Source organism: Colobus angolensis, unplaced genomic scaffold (assembly GCF_000951035.1).
Source record: "Colobus angolensis palliatus isolate OR3802 unplaced genomic scaffold, Cang.pa_1.0 Scaffold3, whole genome shotgun sequence".
In the NCBI taxonomy this organism is placed as follows: Eukaryota; Metazoa; Chordata; class Mammalia; order Primates; family Cercopithecidae; genus Colobus; species Colobus angolensis.
In genome coordinates this window covers 820,835-836,248 of record NW_012116265.1, presented here as the reverse complement: position 1 = coordinate 836,248, position 15,414 = coordinate 820,835, and the positions used below count along the sequence as shown (strand labels likewise).

At 50.1% G+C, this 15,414-nt stretch overlaps 1 protein-coding gene across 2 annotated transcripts in view; it reads left to right on the top strand.

Moving 5' to 3' along the window:
• Positions 1-15,414, top strand: part of RIN3 (Ras and Rab interactor 3) — a 184,307-nt gene that overhangs the window by 161,333 nt on the left and 7,560 nt on the right. For both annotated transcript variants that reach the window (XM_011949388.1, XM_011949389.1), the window contains one exon: positions 9,815-9,946. In XM_011949388.1, coding sequence (XP_011804778.1) covers positions 9,815-9,946 — 132 coding nt within the window. The remainder of the gene's footprint in view (positions 1-9,814; positions 9,947-15,414) is intronic.

Here is a 15,414-nt window from a genome sequence, read left to right as displayed (position 1 = left end):
GGGAGGAGGGCTCTTGATGAGGACCCCAGGGGTGTGGAATAATGGGCCTTGTGACATTGACTGGGGGTAGAGAGGATAGGCAGGGAGGTCAGGCTGTTGGTTTTTTTTAAATCTATGTTTAAAAAAATTAAACTGGGCTAGGTGCGGTGCCTCACACCTGTAATCCCAGCACTTTGGGAGGCCGAGGTGGGCGGATCATGAGGTCAGGAGTTCGAGACCAGCCTGACCAACATGGCGAAACCCCATCTCTACTAAAAATACAAAACTTAGCCAGGCATGGTGGCGCACACCTGTAATCCCAGCTACTCAGGAGGCTGAGGCAGGAGAATCACTTGAACCCAGGAGGCAGAGGTTGCAGTGAGCCAAAATCACACCATTGCACTCCAGCCTGGGTGACAGAACAAGACTCCATCTCAAAAAAAAAAAAAAAATTAAACTGACTTTTGATGATCAAAGTCACTCGTGCTTATTGTTGCAAATTGATCAATAATATGTTGGTGAATTTCTTCCTAGTCTTTTTGAAATAACTACCGATAGGTAGATAGATAATTGGTTAAGAAAACGTTTGCTGCTATAAACATTTGCTGCTATTTGATTAGCTAGATAAGCCATCTCATCTCTAACTCAATAGAAGTGTATTTCTCACTCATATAAGTCCAATGCATGGAGGAGGGTTGGAGGTGGAGGGCCATGCTCCATATGGTCATTCAGGGATCCATGCATAGGAAGACTTCCCAGGTCTCCCTAGGGATTGACATCCAGGTGACAGTAAGGGGGTGGGCATCTGAAAGAGAGCTTTCCTTCTCCAAAAGGTTGTGACTCACAACCTTGCTTTTTTACCCCACAACACAAATGGAGTGCAGGTCCCCTAAGATGTCATGTTCTGAGGCTTATAGGACACAATCCCCTCCTGTCTTTCATAATAATTGTGTCTGGCGTTTACTGCTCTATGCTAATTACCTTCCATCTGTCTTGTCGTGTCATCCTCACAACCACTCCAGGGGATGTGGACACTGTGATTATCCCCGTTTTACAGCTGAGGAAGCTAAGGCTCAGTGAAGTTAAGTAGCATGCTTACGGTCACACCTGATGAGCAGGTGAGTGGTTGACCTGAGACTTGAACCCGGGTCCTTTGCTGAAACCCAGGACCTTCTGGCCTCTCCAGCCTGCCTCCCCAGGGCATCCTGAGGTAAGAGATGACCTCGAAAGGACAGACACAAGTCATGGCTGAGTTTTGCAGTGCCTCCAACCTCATACCTTTTCAAGCCAGAGTGGGATTTTGTGTCTTCAGGCCTCAGAGCCCACAGCCTGCGTAGCTGACTGGCTTGTGGGCTGAGCTCTCTGAAGAGGAACCTGGGGAGCTGGAGTGTTTTCCTCAGGGATACAGTGTAGCTCAGAGCAGAACTGAGACTTAACCAGCATCTGTGCAAAGTGCAAGCAACCAAACAGGGTCGCTTCAAGGAGCTCAGTGGGAGAGAGGGGGCTGGGTTCTAATCTCATGACAGCCACAGACTTTACAAGTGACCTCCAGCCAACCATTTCTCTGCCGAGGCTTCAGTTCTTTCATCTGTGCAGCTGAAAGTTCAGACTAGATCAGTAGTTTTCAAACTATTTCCAGGAAACTCTCTAGGGACCACAGACATAGCTGGGGGCCACCTTGGAACAGTGGAGGGGCGTAGTTGAAAGGAGATGAGCAGGCCAGCCCTGCTGCCCCACCCTGAGTCAACCAGAGAAGCTGAACTGTGCATAAGGTACCCATTACCAAAGGTTTCCATTGCAAACACAGATTTGAAGTCTACTGTTCTAAATGGCCTCTACTTCCTCCTGTCATATGTTTTTATCAAATAAATTCATTCATTCAACAGTTCAACAAACTTTTTTTGACAATGCAGACTTTTTTTTTTTTTTTTTTTTTGAGACAGAGTTTCACTCTGTTGCCCAGGCTGGAGTTCAGTGGTACCATCTCGGCTCACTGCAAGCTCCTCCTCCCAGGTTCACACCGTTCTCCTGCCTCAGCCTCCCAAGTAGCTGGGACTACCTGCCACCATTCCTGGCTAATTTTTTTTTTTTTTTTTTTTTAGTAGAGACGGGGTTTCATCACGTTAGCCAGGATGGTCTCGATCTCCTGACCTCGTGATCCGCCCACCCAGCCTCCCAAAGTGCTGGGATTATAGGCGTGAGCCACCGCGCCCGGCCGACAATGCAGATGTTAAGAGCAAAACCCAGGAAGACCCAGCCCATGTTTTTAGATGTTCATAATTCAAGCTAAAAACAAGCATTTAATAAGCAAGCGTCTTGCAGTGTGATAACTGATATTCATTCATGCTTTTAGCAAATATGTTTATTAAATACCTACTATAGACCAGGTACCGTTGAGGTTTCAGATATAAACAATGAACAAGATAAGGTACCTGCCCGAGTAAAACTTTCATTCGAGGAGGAGAGATAGGCAATAACAAGTAAACAGAAATGCAAAATATATCCTCCAAGGTGAAACGTGCAACTGGGGTGGATAAAGCAGGTTGGGGGTCTCAGGAGGGCTGGAGGAGTTTGCTGTCCTGAGACTGGGTGGCCAGGGAAGGCCTCTCTGAGTTAACGTGTGAGATTGACTTTCCCATTCTGCAATGCCAGGACTGGGGAGAACCATTACAAGGGCATTGGGCCTAGCTAAGGAGGTCTTCAAGGAAGACTTCTGGGAGGAAAAAAGTGGTTTTAAGTGGGAATCTTGGTGGAAAGCGAGGGCCAGGGCAGGGCACAGTCATGAGCCTCCTGCTGCCCCAGGGTTGCAGCATCAGCCACTGGCCTTCAGTAAGAGCCCAGGTAACAATGGGGGCCCTGGGTTGGGGGTGGGGTAGGGAGTAGTTTTGATAAGATGCTCAATCCTTTCCTCTCCCTCAGGGTCTGCAAACTGTGGCCCTCCCAGCCAACTCTGTCCTACCACCTGATTTTACAAATAAAGTTTTATTGGAACACAACCCCTATCCATACTCGGCATCTAGGGCTGCTTGTGTGCTAAGGGCCGAGTTGAATAGTTAGGACAGAGACCGTGTGGCCCATGAAACTAAAAATACGTACTTTCTGGTCTTTTACAGAAAAAAATTTGCTAGCTCCTCTTTTAGACAATGCTTCCTCGCCCTGTCACCCAGGCTGGAGTGCAGTGGCACAATCATAGCTTACTGCAGCCTCAACCTCCCGAGCTCAAGCAGGTCCTCCTACCTCAGCCTCCAGAGCAGCAGGGACTACAGATGCGTGCCACCACACCCAGCTGATTTTTTTTTTTTTAGTAAAGACAAAGTCTCACTATGTTGCCCAGGCTGGAGTTAGGGCCTTTCTAATCCTCATTGTCTGTGTGATCCAGCTAAGCACCCCTTCAGCTAATTTTGATCTTAAAGAGAGCTTTCCTTCTCCAAAAATCTCCCAGCAGATGAAATATGCATAAAACCCCAGCCAGCTTTTTGAAATGTGATCAGCTACCTACAGATGGCAAACAGATGTGACTTGGCAAAAAAGAAAGCAGAAATCAACAGGAAGTGGAGGCTGCAACCAGCAGGGCGTTTGGATGCACAGCCAAATGGACGCGATCTCTGGTCCACCCAAGACAGATGTTCAGCTCACAGGAGAAGGATTTTGCAGCTAACATCCCAGTGGTACTTCCTGAGGCCCCTATGTGCTCAGGGCTGAGCCCTGAGCCTGGGGTTCCAGGCTGCTCAGGAAGGAGTGTGCAGCCCTAACTGCCAAAAGGTTGGGCTGGGACCCAGTGCGTGTAAACAATGTTTGGAGCTTGTGTTGGTCCATGAGGAGCTATCATGCCTGTATGGATACTGTCTCACCAACATCAACAGCCAGAGACCCAAATTCTAGTCCCTGCCCTGCTACTGACCAGCTGTAGGGCTTTGAGCAAATTTCTCCCATCTCTGAGCCTCAGTTTCCTCACAGCGTGGTTGGACATGATAAACTAAGGCCAATGGTGTGCTGGAGTCAGCTCGCACCAGCTCGTGGGAACTGACTGTGTGCATCTCTTCCCAGCTCTGTGTTCTCATTGGTAGCTTGACGTTGGAAATTGTGGAAATATTTAGATTATGGAAATTGGCAAATGCTACAAATCAAGGTTGATTTTTTTTCCTTCAGAGAGCCAGTTGTTAAGCATTTCCCAGGACACCACTGTCTAAGGCCCACAGGACATCCCAGTGTCTATGACCATGACCCTACCCCTGGCAGGACAGTGGTACCCAGTAAGAACACACATGGGACATAGTTCAGTCCATTGTCAGCAGCCTACATCCCAAGCCTATGCAGGGGGCTGGAAAAGCAGTGATGCGAGAGAGGCTCAGAGAGGGTTAGTGACTCACTCTGGCTCACACAGCCTCCATCCCTGCCCTCAGCATACTCACAATGTGAAGAAGGGGGCAGGCTCTGAATCACTCAAGGCATATGGGAGTCAGAGCAGGAACTGTCCGGCTGTGCTGGAGGATGTGGGAAAGCACAAGGAGAAATTGATAACGGGAAGGTAGGGAGGGGGTCCCAGGCAGGGGGAACTGTGTGTGCAAAGGCCTGGAGAGGGGAGAGCGTACTCAGAGTTCAGGGAATGGGCTGTGGTGCAGCCCAGTGGGATGTTATGTGGGAGGGTGATGGAGGCAGAATGTCATCTCAAATTGGAAGATGGAAAGTAGAGTAAACACCCGTAACCCCGGGGCAGCCCAGGAGGGCTTCTTGGAGTTGGAGGAGGCAGATCTTGAAGGACGAGTCAAATGAGTAGGAACATAGGATTGTCGGTCAAGATTCCTCAAGGAAAACATGGGGAGAAGAGCAGGTGAAGGACTTTCCATAGCCAGGGAGTACAAAGCCACAGTCCTGGGCCCCCTCCCTTCCTGTCCCCTTCATACCCACATGGCCCGCCCTGAAGTCCTCAGACCTAGGGCCCCAGCTGGGCCATCCTTTGGCTGAAAGTCATTACTTCCTCAAGCAGGGTTTTTCACCCATGGCCCTGCGGACATTCGGGGTGTCCTCTGCATCCCAGGATGTCATTGGCACCAGTGTTGCTGGCCCATTTTGCAGACGTAGAAACTGAGTGTGGCTAGAAAGGCAGGTCACACGGGGCCGCATTGTCTAAAAAATTAAACAAGGATGGGCCATGAGCAGGATCCACATTCACTGGACAAAATCGACTGGAGGCCTCCATGGTTGCAGTGGTATACTGCAGGAGCCAGGACTTAGAGACAAGGCCGCCCAGGCTGTGAGGGAAGATGGGAAATGGAGTCTTTATTTGGGGTGGCCTTATCCTGGCTAAAACTCAGGAGTTCTGTTACTTTGAAAATAGAGACTGGAGCCAAGTGTGCGGTGGCTTATGCCTGTGAAGCCCAGCACTTTGGGAAGCTGAGGCGAGTGGATCACTTGAGGTCAGGAGTTCGAGACCAGCCTGGCTAACGTGGCAAAATCCCATCTCTACTAAAAAAAAAAAAAAAAAAAGTAGCCAGGTGTGGTGGTGAGCACCTATAATCCCAGCTAGTCAGGAGGCTCAGACAAGAGAATCGCCTGAACCTGGGAGGCAAAGGTTGCAGTGAGCCGAGATCACACCACTGCACTCCAGTCTGGGCAACAAGAGTGAGACCCCATCTACAGAAAAGAAAAAGAAAATAGAGACTGGACAATGCAGAAGGAAGGAAAGCAACCACTAGTCTCTGGTGCTCATACCAGGCTAGAACAGACTGCGCAGGCAAGGAACACAAGACCCCCTGGTCGGCTGAATGTGACCCTGAAATCACAACCCCTGGCCAGGCCATGGGCTTCAGCCTGGGAGGGTCCTGAGGGCAGGAACCACCTCTGACTCACGTCTTCTGTCTCCCTGTGTGCAGGGCCCACACCCGTACCCACTCATACTGGCGGTCCTTGACCAAGTCCTTGTTTTGTGCCAGCCTCTGCCCTAAGAATTACCTGCAGGGCCAGGGTTTGTGGGAGGTGAGGGAGACACTCGCCTCAGGGGCAAAATGCAGGGGGATGCCCAAGAAACTCAACCACAAAAATAAATTTTATATATATGTGTGTGTATGTATATATACACGCAATTTTTAAAACAATTCAGTGGTTTTCAGTATATTTGCAAGGTCATATGACTAAAACTACTCCAATTCCAAAACATTTTTATCACCCCAAAAAGAAACTCTGTACCCATTAAAAATCACTCCCTATTCTCTTTTCTGCCCAACTCCAGGCAACCACTCATCTGCTTTCTGTCTCTGTGGATTTGCTTATTCTGGACGTTGCATACAGATGGAATCCTATCACATGTACAATATGCAGTCTTCCATGGCTGACATCTTTCACTTAGCATAAGATCATCACGGTCTATCAATATCACAGCGGCCAGGCGCAGTGGCTCACGCCTTTAATCCGGCGCTTTGGGAGGCCGAGGCCGGTGGATCATTGAGCCCAGGACTTCGAGACCAGCCTGGGCAACGTGGCAAAACCCTGTCTCTAACAAAAATACAAAAAGAAAAAAAAAAATAGCCAGTCTCATAACCTGGTCTCAAAAAAATGAGCAAATATCAGTATCACAGCATGTATGAGTAGCTTGTTCCTTTTTATTCCCAAAGACTTTTCCATGGTATGCATGCACATTTTGCCTGTGTATCCACAAGTGATGGACAAGTAGCCATCTCCACTTCTTGGCTATTATGGCCAATACTGCCATGAACATTTGTGTGCAGGTCTCTGTGTAGAAATATGTTTTTGTATATATAACTAGGAGTGGAACTTTGGGCTCATGTGACAAGATAAGTACTATTTTAATGCGGTATTTTTTAAAAAATAAAAATAAAAATTAATGCAAAAAAAAGCCATGATGAACAAAATATCCACTTTTTTTTTGAGACAGAGTTTCACTTTGTTGCCCAGGCTGGAGTGCAGTGGCACAATCTTGGCTCACTGCAACCTCCGCCTCCTAGGTTCAAGTGATTCTCGTGCCTCAGCCTCTGGAGTAGCTGGGATTACAGGCTTACGCCACCATGCCTCGCTAATTTTTGTATTTTTAGTAGAGTTGGGGTTTCCCCACATTGGCCAGGTTGGTCTCAAACTCCTGACCTCAGGTGATCCGCCTGCCTGGGCCTCCCAGAGTCGTGGAATTACAGACATGAGCTACCACGCCTGGCCGCCACATTTTCAGTGAAGTCAGGCTGTTGTCTGTTTTATGATCCTGCGTTACTGTGCGATGGGAACAGTCATTTCCAATCAGCCTGCGGTTTCCAGGCCCACATACTTTTGTGATGGCTGACAGTAGAAAGCGAACATATTGGCAACCAGATTTTAGATACAATCGTTGTTTCTTGAGTGTAGCACGTCTGTTAACTTTTTCCACCTGGTTCAAAATATGAGAGGCTGTTTTGATAAACACATATGGGGCACACGGTTTTCCTTTTGCCTCGGGCTTTGCTATGGCTGTGACCACCTGCGCCATTTCAATTAATCCTCAAACATCCTCGGGCACTTTGTTCTCCAACCTCCCTGCTGAGGTGAGAGGAGGGAAGGAGCTTGCTACAGTCCACAGCTGGTGAGTAGGAGAGCTGGGATTTGAACCCAGGTCTGGGCTTGGAGACTCGGCCTTCACACCGTGCCTCTCAGCAGTGTAGCGTGCAGTTGCCCAGGAGGGTCACTTTAGCTCTCTGAAGTATTTTATTCAGGGAGGGGGCAGCCTCATTGTTACCAGGACAGATGTGAATGTGCAGAATTCACTATGAAATTTGACAACCTGGGCAACATGGCAAAACCCCATCTCTACAGAAAAATATATACATACAAAAATTAGCTGAGCGTGGTGGTATGTGCCTGTAGTCCCAGCTACTCAGGAGGCTGAGGTGGGAAGATTGCTTGAGCTCAGGAAGTCAAGGTTGCAAGTGAGCTGATATTAAGCCACATACTCCAGCCTGGGCGACAGAGTGAAGCCCTGTCTCAAAGGCCGGGCACCGTGGCTCACACCTGTAATCCCAGCACTTTAGGAGGCTGAGGCAGGTGGATCACTTGAGGTCAGGAGTTCCAGACCAGCCTGGCCAACATGGTGAAACCCCGTCTCTACTAAAAATACAAAAATTAACTGGGTATGGTAGCGCACACCTGTAATCCCAGCTACTCGGAAGGCTGAGACAGGAGAATCGCTTGAACCCGGGAGGTGGAGGTTGCAGTGAGCCGAGATGGCACCACTGCACTCCAGCCTGGGCGACAAGAGCGAAACTCTGTCTCAAAAAAAAAAAACAAAACAAGGGAAAAGAAAAGTTGCTTCCTGCCCTGGAAGTGCTTGCCATGAGCCACACCTGACACAATGGGAGGACCATCACCAGTCACACATCCGTGTGTGTGATAGGAACTTGCCAGTCACGTCTCTCCATGTCCCCAGATGAAGCCACATGCGAAAATTTTATTTTAGAGCTAAGAGTTAGAAAAATAATTTGATTCCCCCAAGAAATAGGTATATTTTTTCTTCATGGACAGTGAGAATATAACTGATTGTGTTTTCCCTCTTTGCTTTGGCCAGCAGGAAACTCAAAGCCAAATTTGCTGCTGTAAAAGAGTAGTTGTGTAGGTTCTTGCTTATTTGTATTTTTATGTTTCCTATAGTATCATCCCTCTGGTAATTTATATTTGTCCTGATGGTTTTCAAATTTTGATTTAGATGTTGCTGTTTTATCAGGTATATTTCCTGATGGTCCCCTAAATCCTTTGTAAACATGTCAAGTAGAAATACACTTTTTGCGAGAGCTATAAATTGCTTAGCATGTGCTTGGATGGATTATTAATCTCGCCCAAAACACAAAGGTAGCAGCACTGGCATGGGTTATTCTGGGGCTCACATCCAGACCTGGTAACCCCCAGTTGAGTCTGAAGACCTTTGCCTGAGCCCTGGACTCCATTTGGTTAGAGGAAGTGAGAAGGTGGGCTGGGGACCAGGCGTGGCCATTCCCACCATGTAGAACTGCTCACCCAAGCTTCATTTCTCCAGTGCACTTGCAGAGTCTGGCTAGAAGATCAGCCAAGGACCTGCAGGAAGATTCTATTCTGGTCAGAATTCTCCGCCCACAGTTCCAGCCTTGGGCTTTGCATTGCCAAACAGGCAATCTTCAGAGCCAGCCGGGAGCCACACTGGAGAGACGTCTTTCAGACCCACCTTCCCCTGCTTTCTGCCACTGTTCCTTTATAGAGCGCCCTCCATCTGCCACGCAAGGTGTCTGTTGCTGTCAGGACGCTCTGAGATCTGTGAACATCTCCTTCAAAGGCAGGAGTGATGAGATGATACTTCCAGGGGTCTTTACATATTAAAAGAAGGCCTTAGGAAAGGGCACTGTTTAACCCAAAAAAAGGAAGAAGGCTGAATGGTGACATTTCAGGTCTCGTAGTGTCTGGGTGAGGAAGAGGTTTCTGTTTCGCAGGTGGGAGGGAGATGTATGATTGGTGGGGACGGGGAACCTTGCCAGGAGCCATAAATGCTTCTGGGTGGGTCTGCAAATAAATGTGATGTGAATTTGACTGTCAAGGAAGCGGCAAGGGGCGGTCATGGAGAGGGAGGACTAGGAAAGGGGAAGGGGTCAGGGTCTTGCTCCTCCCAGCCGAGGGCACTTTCTCAGTTCCTTCTTCTTAAACCTGGACTTCCTAAATCTCAGCTCTCCCGAGGAGGCTGCTCCCTGGGTCCTCTCTGTCATGAGAGCGGGAGCATTCCTCTTCCAGGGATCGCCATCCACACTCAGCAAACCACTGTCCCCTACCCTGGGCAGAGAGCATCTCACAAGGAGAGCCTGGAACTCATCTCCCTCTGCCTCCTTCTCCTTCCCAGGGAAGCCCTATGGGGCGGATGACTTCCTGCCTGTGCTCATGTATGTGCTGGCCCGCAGCAACCTCACGGAGATGCTTCTCAATGTGGAGTACATGATGGAGCTCATGGACCCCGCCCTGCAGCTGGGGGAGGGTGAGTCACCACCCCCCACCCATCAGGTGCATTGCACACCCCCAACTCAGCCACACCACGGGCACTCTAGTGGTCCAACAAGCACCTCCTGGATACCAGACTCCGGCTGAGCTCTGGACCCATGGATGCAAATATGAATCCTACACAGGTCCTATCCTGCAGGAGCTCACAGATTAGGGAGAGAGATGAGCCAGTGAAGAGACTGTGCCACCTCCACGTAACAAGTGCTGGAATAGTTGGAATCCCAGAAGGCATAGGAGCATGTTACCCAGACTGTGCAGTCAGGGAAGGCTTCCTGGAGGAGGTGACATCTGAGCTGAGCAATGAAAGATAAATAGCAGGCAGCTGATTACAAAAAAAAAGGGGGAAAGGCAGTCTTTGTAGCAGGAACAGCAGGAGATGGTAGTGTAAAAGAAGGGGCTGAAGTGGCAGGCAGTGCTCACAGTAAGAGTCTGAGAGACAGTGACAATCGGTTCTTAGACAGGGGTGACCCCCAGGGACTCTCGGCCCTTGCTCATAAGCCCTGGGTCAGGACCTCCATCAGTGGGAAGTTAATGATATGAGTAAGAAGCCCTGCACTCCCCAAGAGGATGAAGGCAGAGATGTGGTTTGGTCCACCCCATGCTCAGTTTCCCTTCCCCTTTCCCCCTTCCCACCACATCCTTCCACCCACTTAGCCTCAGCCACCCATCCACCAAGAATTTCCTGAGGGGTAGCCAGTCCAGATATCAGCTCTGAGGGAGCCCTGACTTCCCCTCTGAGACATCAGCCTCAAAGGAGGGAACCATCCTCCCAGGCCCTGAGGGTCCCCCTTGGGCTTTGTGGTTCTTGAGATGAGCAGACACTCTCTGCATCTGTTCGCATTTTTTTTGCATGTTCCAGTCTCTGGGGTGATAGTTTGACGAGATAGTTCTGTGAGTTGTTGACAGCTCAGGGGAGCATGTTAAAGCCATGACGTTCACTGTCATATATAACTTTGGCTTGTGGCACTGGGACCTCTGTATCTGCCTTTTTTTTTTTCTCTGTGGTTAAAAATGTCCTGTAATGGGAACAAGTTGTCTTCCAGGAGGTCCAGGAATTCAAGAGAAGCCAAGGTTTCTTCAGCAATGGTTATCTGCTGCCCAGTGTAGCCATCTATCCATCCATCTATTCATCTATCCATCCATATGGTCATCCATCCACCCATTCACCTACCCATCCATCCATGCATCCACTCATCCACCCAACCACCCACCGATCTACCCACTCACCCACCTCTCCATCTATCCATCTATCCATCTATCCATCCATCCACCCATCCATCCACCCATCCATCATCCCATCATCCATCCATGCATCCATCTACTCATCCAACCACCTACCCATTCACATATTCACCCACCCACCCATCCACATATTCACTCACCCATCCACATATTCATCCACCCATCCACATACCATCTACCCATCCACCCATCCATCCATCCACCCACCCATCCGTCATCCATCCATCCATTAACCCACCCATCCATCCATCCATCCATCCATTCATCCATTCATCCATCTATGCACTCATCCACCCATCCACATATTCACCCAGCCATCTACATATCCATCTGCCCATCCACCCATCCATCCATCCACCCATCCACCTACCCACCTATCCAACCATCCATCCATCCATCCATCTATACACTCATGTATTCACCCAGTCATCCACATAACCATCTACCCATCCATCCATCCATCCATCCATCCATCCATCCATCCACCCACCCATTCATGCACCCATCCATCCATGCATCCACTCATCCACCTAACCACCCACCCATCCACCCATCCATCCATCCATCCATGCACCCACCCATCTGTCATCCATCCATCCATCCACTCATCTGTCCACCCACCTGCCCATCCACATATTCGCTCACCCACCCACATATTCATCTATCCATCCACCTAGCCATCCACTTATTCACTCACCCACCCATGCACATATTCGCCCACTCTCCACATACTCATCCACCCATCCACATATTCATCTACCCATCCACCTACCCATCCACCCACCCACCCACATATTTACCCACCCACCCATCCACATATTCGCTCACCCATCCACATATCCATCCACCTAGCCATCCACTTATTCACTCACCCACCCATGCACATATTCGCCCACCCTCCACATATTCATCTACCCATCCACATATTCATCTACCCATCCACCCACCTACCCAATCACCCACCCATTCATCTACCATCCATCCATCCATCTACCCATCCACTCACCCATCTACCCCTCCACTCATCCACCCACCTATTTATCCATGCCAGACACATGGGCTGTGGTGTAGGACAAGACAAGTAAGGCTGATAGCCTTGTGTGAATGAATTAATGCTTCATTCTGCATCCCACATTTTGGGACTTCTACCTCATCAGGCCCTTGTGGGCCTTCTTCCTTGGTTTCCCCAAGGAAGGGAAGCTCTCAGCATGCACACAGAAGAACCACAGGCACGGTGGCTGAGCAGGAGAAGGGCAGGGACATCCTTGGGCTAGCAGCCCTCTCCCATGGACTTGCATCACCCACCCCAATCCTGCCATGGCCTCCTGGGATCCTTCTTCCTGTTCCCAGAAGCCTAGGGGATTTGAGTGAGAAAGAGAGAAGTTCTTGAGACCTGACAGCATGTCAATTCTAGGCTACTTCAAGTATTTGGAGGACAAGCCAAAGTACGAAAAAAGTTCACAAAGGTCCTAAACAGTTCCTGACCAAGGCTGCCTGCATGCCCTGCATCCAGCCCTTTTGCCAGACTTGAGTAGGCAGAGTCCTCCACCCCACCTCTGGCCCCATGGGGAGGGCAGAGGGCACAGTGTCCCTCCTGGCAGCCCTGTGTGACCAGGGCAGTGTCACACCTTACCCATGGCAGCTCCAAGGGCCAGAGGACAAACCCACACCACACTGTGCAGACCACCAGGGTTGGGGGGGACGGTGTGGCACGGGCACATCCCTGCACCTCTCTCTGCCCTACTTCAATAGTCAGGGTGTGGGAGGTACAGCACCTAGGACAGCCAGCCTTGCAGGTGTTTACCTCTGGCATCGAGATGACCTTGGGGCTCTCCAGCGAGGGCAGGGGTTTCCACCTTTCAACAGCCTGGACCCTTCATCTCAATGGATCTGGGTCCCAGGGCAGAGGGGCACGGGTGAGGTGGTGTTTCTGAGTTTCCCTGGCTTAGCCCTCCTGGCTTAGTGGGGTGGTGATACAGAGGTACCTGATTGCCTCAACCTCTGCAGTGCAAGTTGGGAGGGAGCCTGAGCCCTGAGAGAGCTCAGAGATGCTTAGGGTGGGAGATGGGGGTTCCCAGAATCCCCAGACTCTTGGGAACTTAAGTTGCTAGAATCTAAGAGAACTAACACAAAGTGGAGTAAAAAGAGCAGCTTGGAGGCTGGATTTGGGGCTCAGTTCTGCCTCTGACTGACTGGAAACCCTGGGCAAGTCACCTAACCTCTCTGGCTTGCGGAAGTGAAGACATCAGGCTAGATTGGCAGTTTTCAAACTGTCTGGGTGCTCTTGTATTCTGCAGAGGTGGGTGGGTGTTAGTTTGTTTGGGATGCTTAATAAAATACCATAAACTGGATAACTCTGGAACCATGGAAATGTATGTCTCTCAGTTCTGGAGGCTGGGAAGTCCAAGATCAAGGCACCAGCAGACTCGGTGTCTGGTGAGAACCCGTATCTGGTTCACAGATGGTGGGTTCTTGTTGTATCTTCACATGGCAGAAGGGACTAGGTAGCTCTCTGGTATTTTTTTTTTTTTTTTTTTTTTTGAGACAGAGTCTCTGTCTGTCACCCGGACAGGAGTGCAGTGCTGTGATCTTGGCTCACTGCAACCTCTGCCTCCCAGGGTCAAGCAATTCACCTGCCTCAGCCTCCCAAGTAGCTGGGCTTATAGGCCCATGCCACCATACCTGGCTAATTTTTGTATTTTCAGTACAGACAGGGCTTCACCATGTTGGCCAGGCTGGTCTCAAACTCCTGATCTCAAGCAATCTGCCTGCCTCAGCCTCCCAAAGTGCTGGGATTACAGGTGCGAGCCACCATGCCCAGCTGGCACTTCTTCTATAAGGGCACTAATCCCATTTATGAGGGCTCCACCCTCATGACCTAATGACCTCCCAAAGGCCCCACCTCCTAACACCATCACATTGGAGGTTAGGATTTCAACATAGGATTTGGGGGTAGGGGGACCCGAACATTCAGACCTTAGTACATGGGGCAGGATGAGAGATGGAGCTGGGCCCTGTCTTCCTGTGTTTCGCAGTTCAGGGGAGCAAGCCATTCTGTGTTCAACAGAAAGCCTGCAAGTCGGATTCTGTGCACCTTGGGACCTTCACATTCTCTCAGCCTGTTCCATGTGCTGCAGTTTAGCAAAGGGATCCCACTTTCCTTGCAGCAGGCATATGGGGCAGGAGATATCAGGGACTTGTGCAAGGAAGGGCCTGAGTGCCGGCTTGCTGGGACCCCTGCCCCTTTCTAGCCTCTCTTGTGTTCCCACTCCCCCCACCGCCCCACCGCCTGCCCCCGTGAAGTCATGGGGCAGACAGGTGACCCAGGCGGCTGCTGGGCACCTGGCTGGAGCCAGCCCAGAATCCTAGCCTCTCCTAAAATCCTGGCTAGGCTGGTCCCAAAAGTACCCTCATGGACCCCTTTGCCCATGTCCCTTCCCTAGTCTGCCTGACAGCTGGCCATGCCGAGCTGGTATCTTTCTAGGGGCAGTGGGTTTTTCCTATCAATGCATTCGCCCCAGAGAGAACAGCCTGTTCCAAAACTCACGATGGGGCCGCCTGCCACCTAGTGGTCCTGGCAGGCGTTTCATGGCCCCGAGTCAAAGAAGGAAGGTGGCAGAGAGAGAGGCCTCACAAAGAAGCCGGGATCCAGCAGGCAAACGTGCAGCGGTAGGGCTTGGCTGCTCCCCTTTCACCCGCGAGGGTGAGACGCCCCCAGAGCACCTCCCTGAGGCCTCGTAGCCACCATGCATTATTCACACATTCCGAGGCCCTGTACTTCACATATAATCATTTCCTTTTCACGTTATGGCATTTGCAGATGAGGAAACTGAGGCATAGAGACACCATTAGCTCACCTGAAGTACAGGGCTGGCTGCTACGGGGCAAAGACCTAGATCCTGTTCTCTGACTCCAAAACTGAAGGTTTACAGTCAGCACACTGCACTCACCTCTCCATTCCCAGCCAGGAAGACATAAGCCAGACAGGAAACAGGACGACTGAGGGATGCCAGGTAGAGGACATGGACTCGGCGCAGCTAGGGCTGGGGGCACCAGAGCTGACTTCCTGGCCTGGGGCTTTAAACCCAACTTAAAATGGAGATAAATAAGTGGTTTAGTGGTTCTTCTTATTAGGGACACCAAGCCAACCTCCATGGTAGCTTTAATTTAGTTTTTTCAAAAAAATGTCTCTTTTTTTTTTTT